This window comes from Giraffa tippelskirchi, chromosome 14, assembly GCF_054371585.1.
Source record: "Giraffa tippelskirchi isolate mGirTip1 chromosome 14, T2T-mGirTip1v1.2.pri, whole genome shotgun sequence".
NCBI classification, from domain to species: Eukaryota; Metazoa; Chordata; class Mammalia; order Artiodactyla; family Giraffidae; genus Giraffa; species Giraffa tippelskirchi.
Window position 1 is genome coordinate 72,423,007 of NC_137288.1, and position 16,199 is coordinate 72,439,205.

The 16,199-nt window shown below is 45.7% G+C and overlaps 1 protein-coding gene across 3 annotated transcripts in view; it reads right to left on the reverse strand.

Annotated features, from left to right (window-relative positions):
• Window positions 1-318: 318 nt before the first annotated feature.
• The window catches only part of KDSR (3-ketodihydrosphingosine reductase), a 51,365-nt gene continuing 35,484 nt past the window's right edge, over window positions 319-16,199 (reverse strand). For all 3 annotated transcript variants that reach the window (XM_081562286.1, XM_081562287.1, XM_081562285.1), the window contains 3 exons: window positions 13,542-13,625; window positions 10,234-10,335; window positions 319-4,466 (listed from right to left, as the gene is read on the reverse strand). In XM_081562286.1, coding sequence (XP_081418412.1) covers window positions 4,347-4,466; window positions 10,234-10,335; window positions 13,542-13,625 — 306 coding nt within the window. In that variant the 3' untranslated portion in view covers window positions 319-4,346. The remainder of the gene's footprint in view (window positions 4,467-10,233; window positions 10,336-13,541; window positions 13,626-16,199) is intronic.

Below are 16,199 nucleotides of genomic sequence, written 5' to 3' on the forward strand. Positions count from 1 at the left end.
TTTCCTTGTTGGAATATGAAGCTTGAAAGCACAGAAGGTCAATCTGTGTATGAAACGTGATTACCTGAGACGTGCTCTTGAATGCCATGTTTCTTCCTTTTATTCATATGCCCCGCATCACAGTCGCCCAAATCCACAACACATCTGAAACAAGGGCCAAACATCTACTGGGAAAATATTACTTCCTGAAAAACGATAAAAATTAAGCCTTGTCAAGTGTTTAAGATGCAAGGTTAGGATAGTATCATGAAAGAGATTGGTGTTTTGCTTAAATGTGTCTTTAAAAATGCACATTTCTAAGAAATAAGTTTTCAAATCTGTAAAGCATGTTCCCCATTTATTTTTTGTCGTGATTCAGAAATACAAGATACGAAAATTAGCTTATAATTCTGCCACAAAAGCTTCTAAAGTAGCAAACACAGGTTCTATTATATATCAAAATAGCCATATGCACTCTTATCAGTTTAAAAATGCCTTTAGAGTTGTCACCTCAAGCAAGTGTAAAATACAATAGCTAGTCTCTCCTCTTCAAAATACCATATGCCATCACTGCTCTAAACTAAACAAGATTTAGTCCAGAATATGGAAGGTTATGGTTAGCAGGTATTTTTCAACGCTGAGTCACTAAGAAGTTAAGGAAATGAGAAAGATACAAAACATTTTAGGTCAAAAAGTATGAATAATTAAGTGTCCTCAAGTGAGTTAAGACATGTTTAAATTGGAATAAGATACAATAAAATTAAATCTGTTGATCCAATTCATTTAAAAAAATTATTATGGGACTACCTTCTTCTGAAAAGACAAAGACATACAATTCTTTGAATCAAAGCAACTATTATCAAAAAGGTTTTGTCATTTGATGTTAGAAATGGTCTCTCAAATTTTCACTTTCAAGAATCGACAATAAATGGTTTACCGGATCCAAACAGAGACTTATAATGAAACAAATATTATTTCATGTAAAGGGGCCATCAATAACAGCATTTTTAATTTTTCTCTCTTCAGCTGTGAAAGTTAAATTTTTAAATATACAGAAAGGAATAACTCTCTTGACTTTGTTTTGGCAAAAATAAATGAGAATTTTTATAACTTTTTCAATGATAAAGGGTCCTTGAACATACTTTGCAATTTCAATGGCTGAATAACATTAAACATTAAAATAAATATACTCACAAATACATTATAATAAAATACTATAACGCACCCTAGCAGAGGCAGGCACTTCATACCTGGAACTCACATAATAAGCTATTGTTGGTTATATACACAGAACCCACCTTTCAACAGAATTATGATTAAACTTCTTCTGCCACAAGTAAGACTTACCCACTTCTGGGTACAATAAAGTGTTGAATCAATGTGATCCTTAAAAAAAAAAGCCAATAGTTTCCCTAACAATCTGCAGTCTGACTCAGTCTTTCTCTTCTTTCCAAGCAAAAAAGAAATCAGTATAATAAAAGGTTGTACAAGAATTGAGCCAAAAAAGAATAAAAATAGAATTTGCCTTGTAATATTTTCATGATTTACATGAAGCCAGGTCACTGTGTGATGCTTAAGTGTCTACAATCCCCCATCCAAAAAAAAATTTTTTTTTAAACATTTTGAAAAGGTAATATGGGGTCTACACTGGATATTATAAAAACATCTCCACAGAGTCTGGGGCAATCCCTATAATCAAAACCGCTGGTATTTCTTCAGACACGTGAACAACCCATGGTGTGACACAAATAAAAACTATAGGAATTCAAGTCAGGTTTTGCTATCAAGTGAACTATGGCACCAAGTGTAAGAAGAAAAAAAAGGAAGAACACCTCAGTTTTCAAACCTTTTTGTTTACAAAACTGTAGACCTTTGCCATCTCTGACAAAGAGATGCTGTATTTCCACGAATCTTATGCTCTAACTCCCCGACGCTGTGATGTCCACGAATCTGCGCTCATGCCTGAGCCTCACCTAGGTTGGGGACCCCTCCCCGTTGTCGAACAGGGGCTCTCAAGTTTGTTCCAGTGGTAGGTGATCTGGAATGACTCAACTCTCTCTGAGGATGCTTTGAGAAATGTATACTGAAATAACTACTGTAAAATAGTTAATTAAAGAACACACCATCTTGGACTAGACGTTAATATAGACCATCAGTAGAAGATATCCACATTCAAGAAACACTTACGAGAAAAGAATAAAATTGAGAAACACCCAGCTTTTACTTTGTATCTGTTTTCTGTGAATGAGGAAAATACAGTCATTACTCCCTTTTAGAAGCTGCCTGATATGACTCAACAGAGTTTGCACAGCATGGCTCCTGAAGGCTGAAAGGTTCATGACAACTTTATGGGTTCAACCCACCCCCATAGACTGCAATGAAGTCATCCCAAGCAACTTATATATTAAATAATAATTTCTTCTGTCTCTGTCAGTGTTTGAATATGTGCCATTCTCATGTCTTTTTAAAAGACACTGTGGGTAAAAGCCATTAAACACTTACTTTGTAAAAATTAAGCCATTTGAAAGTCGAGAGTTCAAAAACTCAAAGAGCAAGAAAGGTTAGTCATAGTGTTCAGATCTTTAATCTCTTGTACAGCCGCTGTTTTTGAACAATAAAAAAAAAAAAAAAAAATTCCTTCTTCCAAAGCAGTGGTCTTTTCTAAAAGGAACTGGAATGTGGTGATGCAGAAACTCACCGCGTGTGTGAGGGAGGGGCTCGGAAGAGCACAGCCGCTGACGAGCGGCTCCCGGGCTGAGACTCACCGGGGCCCTCGCTGCGGATTCCGCCGGTGGAAGCAGGCCCGGCGTCCGGAAAGGAAGAGCGTGTCCAGGCCTCCGCTGCGCCAGCGATGGCTGGGCTTTCTTAACGTGCAGTAGGAGATGTTCTCAAGGTCAGGGGAGTCATGGAAAGAACAGGGCGACCATTTCATTTCAGAAACAAGCATCTTCAACACCGGGCAGCCCTGTCGTCCCAGTTTTTTTTTTAATGAATAAAACTGAGGCCGCTGCCAGTGCCCGCCTGGAGGGCGGCCGACCCGCACCTCCGCAGAAGCCCCTCCGACACTGGCAGAAAACGGAAGGGGGGGACTTATTTTATAAGGAGGCGGGTCCGTAAAGTATTGCTTCAGCTGCATATTAAAATGATTATACACCTTGGCCAGATGGAATCTGCCTCTGCAGGGCAAGGAAGGTTCAACACAGACATGCATCAGTGTAAGGCACCACATAAACACGACAAAGGGGGAAAACCCACACGACCATCCCAGGAAAACCCAAACTGAAATACGCTGCAAGCATTTTTTTTGTTTTTTTGCTGTGCCACAGGGCATGTGGGATCTTAGTTTCCCGACCAGGGATCGAACCTGTGCCCCTGCATTGGAAGGGCCGAGTCTTAACTGCTGGTCCACCAGCAGAGTCCCCCTTCAGTCTTTGTTGAAAGCTACATATATGCTACCAGGAGACAAAGGTCACACTTTCTAACCTTTTCACTTGCTGCAATAAATTCATTAATTAATTTAAAAAGTCAAGAAAAAAAACTGGTCTCTCTCTTTTCTTTTTTTCTTTTTGTATAAAAATATTATAGCAGTCTACACAAAATTGGAAAGGAAGACACGGGAAGTATAAGAAGCTACAATGGAATGGGTGAGCTTCGGGTTATTATGGCTATTGAAGAAACTGTAAACTTTTAAGCTTCTAAGGTTTTACTTCTCTTCAGAAAATATTTTAGGAGGCTGCCTTTCTCCATGAATGAAAAATGAGAAGTGCCCTAAGCATTCGAGTCTAAAGAAGACAAAAAAATCATTATTTTTTCCTACTGGAAAATATTTATCTCCTCCGTCCCACTGTCTAGTCCTCTCCCATCCCCCGTGCACTTTTATGGGATCAAAGAGAAAGAGACCACAAGGGACCACCAGCATCAGAGTGAGTCGGGGGTGTCATTATGCATTCAGACCCCGCGGCAATGCGCAAAAGGCATCTGGAATAAAACAAACCAAGTTAAAAGAGAGAACAAGAAAAGGAGAAAAGGTCCCAGAAACCCATTTCTGGACATGATTTCTAATGGGAAAAAATAGAATAGAAGCAACATTTCAATGATCACTCTGCAATCCTGCCACATGCTATGACTTCCCTTACCATCACCTCTCCACCTCAGAGAATCGAGTGGTCTCCTCCGTATTTGCATAGTATTAATAACAGTCTGGAGTTGAACGGGGATCCCCTTGCTTGCAGCCAGGTTTCTGAAGATCACTGGTCCAATCTCACAGATCAGAAAGCAAGACATAAGTGTATGCAAGCCCAAAACTGTGTCCCACTTAGCAGCAAGTCGGTGAATTATTCAGACAGTCTTTCTCCAAGGGGTGAGAATTAGGCAGTTTTGTCTACAGGTTCCGATTTCGCCTTCTGCATCATGCAGCGACGGACGATACTGTCGAAACTTCCAAGGTAGAACAACGCGATCGTGCGGAAGAGGCCCATGGTGACCACCTGCGAGGCAGAGAGGCCTGTGAGCTCACACAGCGGACAGCGCGCTCGACCCTCCCAGGGGATTTTCGGATGCGTCTCTGATAAACAGTCCCTAAGACGTGTCTTCCGATCTGCTCCAAGGATAAGTATACATAATGAAAACTTTGTAAGCACCAGCAGAACACAGAGAACAAACGCTGTCTGCTCTGCCGCTGGACAGCACAGGGCCTGCCAGACAGGTAACGACAAAATGGTTGTCCAGTTATTAAAAATATATACAAATTATATACAAAGAACAAAACAGAGATTCTTAGTAGTCTTAGGATTCTCTGAGCAAGGGAAGATCCAGAGAAGCATCTCAAATAACCAAACTACAATCAAGGCTTCTTGGTTTAAGGTTTATGCACTGATCGTAAAAGGCAGACCCTATGCCAGGCACTGAGAATGACCAGTGCCAGCCGCCAACAGCTCGCTCCAGACCTGGGCAGACAACCAACTGAAAAAGAGCAATTACTGTCTCAGGCTTAAGAAAGCAATTAACCAGACCCATTAATTTTCGCCCTTTCCACTAAGGGACTCTCACTGTAACACCTGTAAATGGAACTTTTAACAGGCAGGAAACGACAAAGAGAAACATTTCAAAGAAACAAAGCATCAAAAAATTGCCTCCCAGGAATTCCCTGGTGGTCCAGTGGTTAGGACTCCATGCTTTCACGGCTGAGGGCCTGCGGTCAATCCCTGGTCAGGGAACAAAGATCCCACAGGCCATGTAGAAATGCCACAAAAAAACTGTCTCCCAAGTAGCACCCCTTTTTCAGGAAGCTACTAGAAGAGGGAAACAGCTAAAGAGAAGGGCATCGACAAAGGCAACGTCCTGTGATACAAGGAAGCAGGGGACCCACTACTGAAAAGAGGCGGAGGGTCCCCGGGGTGACTGTGAAGGGGGGCCGGGGTCACCCAAGCACCTGACTCAGGGGCGGCAGCCAGTCCTGACGGCAGGTCAGAAGACTCCACGAGGAAATCCCTCCAGAAGGTGAAACTGATAGAGTATCTGATACTTCTAAGAGGAGATGAACACAATCATTATGAATAATACACAGAAATAATACCTAGTAAAAGCCAGGAATTCCAGTTGAGCTATTTCAAATCCTCAAAGATGATGCTGTGAAAGTGCTGCACTCAATATGTCAGCAAATTTGGAAAACTCAGCAGTGGCCACAGGACTGGAAAAGGTCAGTTTTCATTCCAATCCCAAAGAAAGGCAATGCCAAAGAATGCTCAAACTACCGCACAGTTGCACTCATCTCACACGCTACTAAGCAATGCTCAAAATTCTCCAAGCCAGGCTTTAGCAATACGTGAACCGTGAACTTCCAGATGTTCAAGCTAGTTTTAGAAAAGGCAGAGGAACCAGAGATCAAATTGCCAACATCCAATGGATCACTGAAAAAGCAAGAGAGTTCCAGAAAAACATGTATTTCTGCTTCATTGACTACGCCAAAGCCTTTGACTGTGTGGATCACAATAAACTATGGAAAATTCTGAAAGAGATGGGAATACCAGACCACCTGACTTGCCTCTTGAGAAATCTGTATGCAGGTCAGGAAGCAACAGTTAGAATTGGACATGGAACAACAGACTGGTTCCAAATCGGGAAGGAGTACGTCACGGCTATATATTGTCACCCTGCTTATTTAACTTATATGCAGAGTACATCATGAGAAATGCTGGGCTGGAAGAAGCACAGCTGGAATCAAGATTACCAGGAGAAATATCAATAACCTCAGATATGCAGATGACACCTACCTTATGGCAGAAAGTGAAGAAGAACTAAAGAGGCTCTTGATGAAAGTGAAAGAGGAGAGTGAAAAAATTGGCTTAAAGCTCAACATTCAGAAAACTAACATCATGGCATTCAGTCCCGTCACTTCATAGCAAATAGATGGGAAACAGTGGCTGACTTTATTTTGGGGGGCTCCAAAATCACTGCAGATGGTGACTGCAGCCATGAAATTAAGATACTTACTCCTTGGAAGGAAAGTTATGAGCAACCTAGACAGCATATTAAAAGCAGAGACATGCATGCAAACTAGTACAGCCACTATGGAGAACAGTGTGGAGATTCCTTAAAAAACTGGGAATAGAACTGCTATATGACCCAGCAATCCCACTGCTGGGCATACACACTCAGGAAACCAGAATTGAAAGAGACGCGTGTACCCCAATGTTCATCGCAGCACTGTTTACAATAGCCAGGACATGGAAGCAACCTAGATGTCCATCAGCAGACGAATGGATAAGGAAGCTGTGGTACATATACACAATGGAATATTACTCAGCCATTAAAAAAAACACATTTGAATCGGTTCTACTGAGATGGATGAAACTGGAGCCCATTATACAGAGTGAAGTAAGCCAGAAAGAAAAACACCAATACAGTATACTAATGCATATATATGGAATTTGAAAGATGGTAATGATAACCCTATATGCGAGACAGAATAAGAGACACAGATGCATAGAACAGTCTTATGGACTCTGAGGGAGAAGGTAAGGGTGGGACGTTCTGGGAGAGTAGCAGTGAAACATGTATATTGTCATATGTGAAACAGAACACCATTCCATGTTCGATGCATGAGACAAATGCTCAGGGCCGGGGCAATGGGATGACCCAGAGGGATGGGATGGGGAGGGAGGTGGGTGGGGGGTCCAGGAAGGGGAACACATGTAAACCCATGGCTGATTCATGTCAATGTATGGCAAAAACTATTACAATATTGTAAAGTAATTAGCCCCCAACTAAAATAAATAAATTTATTTTAAAAAAATAAATAAATGAAAGCAGAGACATTACTTTCTCAACAAAGGTCCATCTAGTCAAGGCTATGGTTTTTCCGGTAGTCACGTATGGATGTGAGAGTTGGACTATAATGAAAGCTGAGTGCCGGAGAATTGATGCTTTTGAACTGTGGTGTTGGAGAAGACTCTTGAGGGTCTCTTGGACTGCAAGGTGATCCAACCAGTCCATCCTAAAGGGGATCAGCCCTGGGTGTTCACTGGAAGGACTGATGTTGAAGCTGAAACTCCAATACTTTGGCCACCTGATGCAAAGAGCTGACTCATTTGAAAAGACCCTGATGCTGGGAAAGATTGAGGGCAGGAGGAGAAGGGGACGACAGAGGATGAGATGGTTGGATGGCATCACCGACTCAATGGACATGAGTTTGGGTAAACGCTGGGAGTTGGTGATGGACAGGGAGGCCTGGCGTGCTGCGGTTCATGGGGTAGCAAACAGTCGGACACAACTGAGTGACTGAACTGAACTGAACTGAAAAGGCCACCAAACCTTTTGTTTCAGGGAAAAATAAAAAAGACTGTATAAGAAAGGAGAATGGGTTATGTGCATTACATAGCTCAGCTGTGAATAGCATTGAAATAGCCCTAATGATGGGTATCTCAGTACAGATCTAACCAAAATCACAGTATCACTAAAAAGGGAGGGTAAGAGTTGGGGGGGGGTAGGTGTGAGCAAGGAGAGGAGGGTCAGAAAGGAGAGCACCATGTGTACCCTTCAGCAGGATATCAACCTGATCCAGAACCAAGAAATGAGCTAGAAGCCTCCATGGAAGCGTCTGCTCCAGAGATAAGGAGGTAAAGGTCAGCAGGTCCGGCTTAAAGGGCAGCCCGACTGCTTCTGAGAAGGGTGACTGGGGGATTCAGGATGAGGGTCTGCTGTTTTTCATATCAAGTCTCAAAAACGACCTAATTCTCTCAAGTAGGCACAAGGATAATTTTGAAAAGTGTAAAAACCAAAGGGAAGCTGGAAAAGGCAAACTCTGGAGACAGTGAAAACACCAGTGGTTGCCAGGGGTTCAGAAACAAGTGGACCCAAGGGAATATTTGGAGCTTCCAGGTGGCACTAGTGGTAAAGAGCCCACCTACCAACCAATGCAGGAGATGTAAGAGACGTGGGTTCAGTCCCTGGGTCAGGCAGATCCCCTGGAGGACCACATGGCAACCCACTTCAGTATTCTTGCCAGGATAATCTCATGGACAGAGGAGCCTGGTGGGCCACAGTCCACAGGGTCACAAAGAGTCAATCACGGCTGAAGTGCCTTAGCATGCACAGCGCAATATTCACGGCACTGAATTATCTGTAGGACACTTTACTGCTGGATATGAGTCACTCTATATTCATCAGAACCCACAGGATGGATGGATGACGAATAAATCCGAGGCAAACTGTGGACTTCGGGTGGTAATAACGCATCGACACTAGCTCATCAGTTGTGACAGAGCCACATCAACATGCAAGACGTTACTAACACGAGAAACCGGGAGGGGGTGAGGGCAAGTCTGTGGGTGCCCACTGGCTCCTACTCACCTTCTCCATAAACATCTGAAAGGAACTTAGTGACTGCTCTTTTTGTGTTGCTGTTGGCGAAACCACGAGGCACGCGGGGTCTTAGCTCCCCGAGCAGGCACTGAACCTGCACGCCCTGCGCTGAGTGTGGACTCACCCCCCGGAGCACCCGGGCTCCCTAGGACCTCCTCCTGAGGGAGGCAGAGCGAGAAGGGAAGTCTCTCCCGCCAGACTCGTCGGGACGCTCCAGGGGGGTGAGGCTGGCTGCACGTCCTTCTGTCATAAACCGCCCCCCGGGGGGCTGCCCGGCCTCCGTCTCCCCTCCCTCACCCGCGCTCGCTCTTTCCAGAGCGATCCCTCTGTGAAAACCCTCATCACGCTGCGCTGCACGCCCTCATGGGTCTCCTCAGTCTCTCCCACCAGACCGCAAGCCTCGTGGTGTCCAGAGGCTGCTGCTTTACCTCTGATTCTCCAACAGCAGACACAGCAGCGGGCTCGTCAAGGAGCAGTTAATTTTTATGTCTCTTCTGGATGAACTGTAATTTCCGTGAGCGTAGGGACTGCATCGCACCCTTGACTTACCTCCCTGAGCTTCTGTGGTCTGACTCACTGGAAAGTTTCTGGTCTAATATCCTGGGGCTTTCAGGCAAGACCACCTCTAACCCCTAAAGACTTCCCAGGCTTCCCAGGTGGTGCTAGTGGTAAAGAGCATGCCTCCCAGTACAGGAGACTTAAGCAGCTTCAAACCCTGGGTGGGGAAGATCCCCTGGAGAAGGAGACGGCAACCCACTCCAGTATTATTGCCTGGAGAATCCCATGGACAATCCCAGAGGAGCCTGGCTGGCTACGGTCCATGGGCTCACAAAGAGTCGGACACGACTGAAGCAATTTACCATGCACGCACCCCCTAAAGACAGAGATTTCCATTTTTCAAACCCAGAAGATGAAGCGTTCTCAGAGGAAAGCCCAGGTTAACCCCTAACGGCAGTGCAGCTCCCTCCTCTCGGCACCTGCAGGGCCACATGGGAGACTGCTTCCCGTCTCATCTCCTCACGCTGCATCTTTAACCTGGGTTCCCTGGTGCCTCCAGTGCTAAAGAACCTGCCCGCCAACTCAGGAGACGGGTTCCATCCCTGGGTCAGGAAGATCCCCTGGGGGAGGGCATGGCGACCCACTCCAGTATTCTTGGAGAATCCCACGGACAAAGGGACCTGGCGGGCTATGACTTGGTGACTAAACAACTTTAACTTATTTCCTATTTACTTCTGGGTAGAGGAAGAAAAAAGCTGCTACTTCAGTAAGAACTCTTCAGATCCTCATATAAAACTGCCATGTCTTCCTTCAGCCTTTGCTCACTGAGGTTCAGTGAGCGGCCCGGCCGTTTGTCTGGCTGTCCATCTGTCCTGAGGCCCAGGCACGGCTCACCTGCTGCAGCCCTTCCATGATGGATGTCACCGGAGCCATTCCACAGGTCAGCGATGAGAGCATGTACCCGTCAGAGCCGATGGAACTGTTGAAATTTCCTTGCTGAAATGGAAAGAAAGGAAAGAGGCAACACGGAAAGGAATCAGCTCAGCACGTCAGAGATGCTGACCCGTGTCCGCTCACGGCGGGGAGGGGCGGTCATGGGCACGCGTGAGCTCGGGGATGAGTGTGGCCGTGGCACACAGGCTGGCGCGGCTGGACGGACACTCCTGAAAATGTGGGCCACGGACCCTGAGTGCCGGGAGACCCTTCCCCAAAGACAAAACCACAGGCACACTGGCACCAAGACGTGAACCGCCGTTTTCCCCCCGTGCCGCTTGCACCGACGGGAAACGCCGCTGTCGGGTTAGCGTGGACCATGGTGGCGGCGCCTCTGCACTGTCCCCGACACTCACAATGGTCGATAAACACAGGAAGAGAACAGACTGTTCAAATCTCCAAAAAAATTTTAAAGGTCAGCTTTGCTTAAAACTGCACTCGTTACGCAGTAAAATGAATCGTTTTGTTAAATCTCAACCCTGGAGGACATTTTTTTTCTGATTTTTTTTGATTGGCGTATAGTTGCTTTACAATGGTGGGTTTCCTTCTGCTGTACAGCCGAGTGCCTCAGTCGCACGTACGCACGTACCCTCTCCTCCAGGCTCCTTCCCATTTAGGTGCCCACAGAAAACGAAGCCAGAAAGAGGAAAACAAACACCGTGAATTAACGCATATATGTGGAATCTAGAAAATGGTGCAGATGAACTTAGCTGCAAAGCAGAACTAGGTGCGCAGACGTCGAGGGCCGACGTCTAGACGGCGCGGGAGGAAGCAGGGGCGGAGCCGACCGGCGTCGGGGCGGCGCACATCCGCCAGGAGCCCAAACGGGCGGCCAGCGGGGCCTCCGCACAGCGCGGGCGGCTGCTCCGCGCTCGGGGACACGTCCTCTCACTGAGGAGCACACCGGGGGCCCCTCGTGCTCGGCGCCCCAGAGGGGACGGACGCCTCCGAGACGAGCCCCCCTCCCACTGTGCACGTCGGGAAGGGTCCCGCTGCTTCCACGGACCGTTTCTACAGCAAGAACCAGGACTGACCAGCTGTGGTCATTCAGACGGGGGGACTTGGAAGACTCTTAGCAGAAAATGAATGAAAAGACTGTCGCTTCAAGGAAAACTGGCAGCTTTTGTCGTCAGCGTGCACATCTGAGCTAGAATTGGGAAAAACGTGTGTCTGCCATTTTGAGGCTGTCAGCTTCTCAGTTACAGAAGGACTTCTATCGTAAGATCAGCAGTGATATGAATGAATGCGATTTTCTTGGATAACTCAAGGAATCCATATTTTCCCAAGGATGAATACATAATGTTACAAAATCATGAATGGGTACAAAACAGTGCAAGGCAGACCGATGGACTGTCATGGAACAGAGAACAAAAAGTTCATGGATAGAATTTCCAATTTCACATTGCAACTAACCTTTAAGAAACTACTATTCATCTAGTTTAGGTTTTATATCAAAAAAAAAAAAAAGGAATGTCCACAATCATCTGAAAAGCCTACGAAGTCTCCTTTCCTTTTCCAGCTACAGTCTTTGCACGGCCAGCCTCACTTTACACCTTCATTCAGAATGGCACGGCAGACTCAGTGCAGGAGCAGCTACGGGGCAGCTGCTCTCCACCAACACAGGCGCCGAAGAGGCTGCTGAGACGAAAACAATGCCACCCTTCCCCCTAAACTTCATTTTGAAAAATATTGTTATAAAAATGTTACAGTAAAATACACTGAATTTATCATTGTCATTTTAAGTGAATAAATAAACCCTTGTTAAATGACACAGTTTCACTTTCTGATGTAGCAAATATTGATAAGGATAAGCCATGGAACCAAAAGTTCTCTGGGGTCGTGGACAAGTTTAGGGTGGAAAGGGCTCAAGAGATGAAAAAAGCGTGAGAACCTCCAGATTAAAGGAATCCTGCCAAAATACAAAGAGCTGCTTCGAATCATTAAAAGCATGGAGCATGTTTGCTTTGACTTGAGATAAGCAGGAAAAACAAAGTCCACCCAATCCACTGGTGCCATCTTCCTACGCCTCTGAACACAATCGGGGCAAAGTCCTTCCCACATCGGCAGATGTTTAATAGCCTCCAAGGCTTCCTGTATTCTGCTCGGATCGGCCTGAACGGGCAACAGATGTTCCTTTGAGGCCAAGGTCCAGCCAGCCGACGCTTCTCATTCCGATAATCCCCAAGTTTCCTAAATTCAATGTGGGCCTAAGGATTACATGTATATTTACATGTCCCCTGGACATGTATGTTTTTCTGCATGTGGGTTAACAGGAATGCTGCCAAAAAGCTTGTGGCCCATACATCGTCCTACAGAACAGCACCTGGTTTCGAGAAAGACCGTTTTGGACTCTGAATACAAACTCGGGAACATGAAAGTGCATCAGCTGAGTTGACAGGATGATGGCCTAGGGGGCTGGCAGCACTTTCTTATTAGTAAACATTTGGGCAAACCATACCAGGAAGCAGGAAAGGGAAAGGAAAATCCTTAAACAAGTGTGGCAGTAAGACCCCTAAAATAATCTAGAACTGAAAATACTGTGGCAGAGAAGGAAGATGATAACATGCCAAACACAATCTATAGTACAAACCATGTACACATCACAGGTAAATCTCGTTTTCCTTTCAAAGAACTAAGGTTCTCAAATGATCAACCTGCTCCTAAGATTAAGAGACACAAGTGGACTTCCCTGGTGGTCCAGCGAATAAGAACCCGCCTGCCAGTGCAGGGGACACAGGTTCGATCCCTGGTTCGGGAAGATCCCACATGCCACGGAGCAACTAAGCCTGTGTGCCAACAACTGCTGAGCCCAGACTCCAGAGCCAGGAGCCACAGCGACAGGAGCCCGGGGCGCCTGGAGCATCCACGCTCCTCAGCAGAGAAGCCTCTGCCGTGAGACGCCCCTGCAGCACCAGGGAGACGCGCCTCCGCTCACCGCAACCAAGGCGAGCCCGCGCGCCAGAGAGACCCAGGGCGACCCCGAGTTAAATTAAACAAAGAGATATATACCTAGCTTCCAGAACTTATTAATTAACACGGAATTAACCAGGGAAGAAAAGAACAGTCTATGATATGAGATATGATGAATTTAATACACACATACATACAAAAAAGCTAGTAACTTCATATTTTGAAGTAAACCCTGGCACAAATACCTTTTTGGAAATACAGCACTGTGACTATTCACAAGGGAAAAGGGTTTTACTTACTATGGCGTCTTTAACAATTTGTTTGGCCACTTGTTCTGGTTTGCAGACGGATGTGGTCTCTGAAATAAGACGTGTCTCTAAAGGCTAAAAAGGTGAAAAAAAAATAGACATTATCAATACCATTACTTCCCACTGCATTAAAAAGGAAGTAATTTTGACAGTCCTCCTCCCCTAATTTATACATAATTCCAGTTTTCTACCTTTGAACAGATTCCTATTTTTAGCACTAAGCCCGTCTGGATTCCAGATCAGTCTCTACCTGGTCACCATGTAAAATCCAGCCCCTTAGCTCCCCAGTCACTCCTGAGTCCAATGAGAGCCATCAGAGCTTCATTTAAAACATGAAAACAAACAAACAAAAAAAACCCCTGCCTTGTCTTTTTCATTTTTAAATCTTTGGAGCGACATGACACCCATGTGCTCAAAAATTCTTTAGAAGTGAGTTTCAGTTAGAAGTTTCAAAACTTAAGCCTTAAATGGTATGAAACGATAAATTTTATTTACCATGTGGACTTGAAGAAATAAAATAAAAACCAGAACATATTTCCTTAAAATAGAAAAGCATAGAGCTCATAAAAGTCAAGTATTTCTTGATGAACCTGAATTAAGAGAAAAGTCCTTTTGAAGGTGCCACCACTGTCCCACGTCCCCAGGCCAACAGGACCATGTGGAGGCCAGACCCACGACAGAGGTCAAAGCACTATGCGCCCTCTACAGGACGCACGGAACAAGGCGGGATTTCATCTACCCATAGAAGTCAGCCCAACATTCTAGCCAAGGAAAAACAAAAAACAATTTAACATCAAAATCAAACCTTCACGGGGAAATCACCACCTGTTGTCAGCTCTGGCTTCTACCTAAAAGACCACTTATCAAATGTTAGCAGATTTCCCTTATTCTAAAACAGGGCATTCAGGTTAAATTTATTTCTTTGAAATAGTAGTCATTTTAAGAAGCAGAGTCAAAAGGAAATGAATAGGGGGAAAAGCTTCTAAACAATAGACATCTTTCTGAAAATATACAGCTCATGGAACTTTAGTGCTAGTTTTTATGTGGTGCAGATTCACACATCACTACAAAAGAGAAGAAAACCAGTCAACGCCAAGTTCAAGGGGGGAAGTTCTCACTGATTCCTTTCTTCCCCACTTTGCTTGCTCAAAGAGTGCCTCTTGACCTACATGTCAAGGCAGGTTCACGTGAACAAAGCACCGAGTCTGCTTTCCGCTCAGGATGACTGACAGTCACTGTGTTGAAGTCCAGAGGCGAGAAAACACCACGGAGAACAACAAGGCCAGGGAGGGGGATGCTGAGCATCCCACGGGAGGGACGCTGAGACACGGCAAGTCAGGGGAGTCCTCTCCAGGGCGACGGCTGCAAGAGGTGCACAGAAACACGGGAGGAAGAGCGACTTCAACACCCAGAGAGAGGGCGGCAAGAGCGCAGCGCGCACGTGGGATCGGCCGGCAAGCTCAGGGGGCGGGGCTCCAGCGCGGCTGAGGCCACCAAGAGGAGAAAACGCGGTGGGCTGGTGACCGAGGTCTAGACACGGGACCTGAACGGCTGGAGGCCCCTGGCTTCTACCCCCAAAGTGCTGGGATCCCGGGGAGCCGCACGCTGCAGAATGCCATCAACACCAACATGCGGCATTTAATTCTAACTTCAAATGAAATAAAATTAGACATTCCGTGTCTTGGTCCCACTAGCTGCACGGCAAGCGTTTCAAACAGCCACAATGTGACTGCATTATAGAGCTGCAGACATAGATCATGTCCACCATTCTAGAACATTCTGTTAGACCATGCTGCACAAGAGTTTTTGATCTGTTGTGTTTCTGGTTTAAATTTTGCTTTCTGGCTTTTTACTCACAAGAAGGGTTTGGACAGGGGAGTGACAAGAGCTGACTTGTCCTCTAAAAGGATCACTAGCTACGCTATGAAAAAGACTCCAGGGGGTAAGAACTAGGAGCAGGCAGACCAAGTTGAAGACCATTAGAGCAGTTCAGGTGAAAATATCAGTGAGTCACACTCCTGGGATGGTAGTGACATCTGCAGTTACAAAAAAAGTCAGACTGGGAATAGGTCCTGCGAGCAGAGTGCAGTGTGGTGGCAGAGGAGGCGTCACAGCCGGCTTCAGGGTTTCCAGCCTGAGCAGCTGTGGGAATGGCGGGCACCAGAAACGAGATGGAGAACAGTGAGAGGGAAGGAGAGGGAACTGAAAGTGCTGTTTTTGAAATGTTACATCTGAGGCACCCATTAGACCTCCAGGCAGAGACAACGGATCAGCAACCACTTCAAGTCCTTAAATGCACTTAAGTCCACAGGAGAAAGTAGTATCATTAAAGAACATCATGTGTCACGCTAAGTCAGTAAGTCATGCCGGGCTCTTCGTGGCCCTGTGGACTGTGGCCCGGCAGGCTACTCTGTCCATGGAATTCTTCCCCACCCAGGGATCAAACCTGGGTCTCTTAAGTCTCCTGCATTGGCAGGTCAGTTCTTTACCACTAGTGTCACCTGGGAAGCCAAGGACTATTAACTTGTTAGTTAAAAATACAAGCTGTACTCTCCACGAAAGAGAACACCTTATTCATCCAATCAAGCCTGAAGACTCGTAGCAAAAATGGCCTTTGAGAACAGGGTCACACCAGGACTTTCCTCCTGG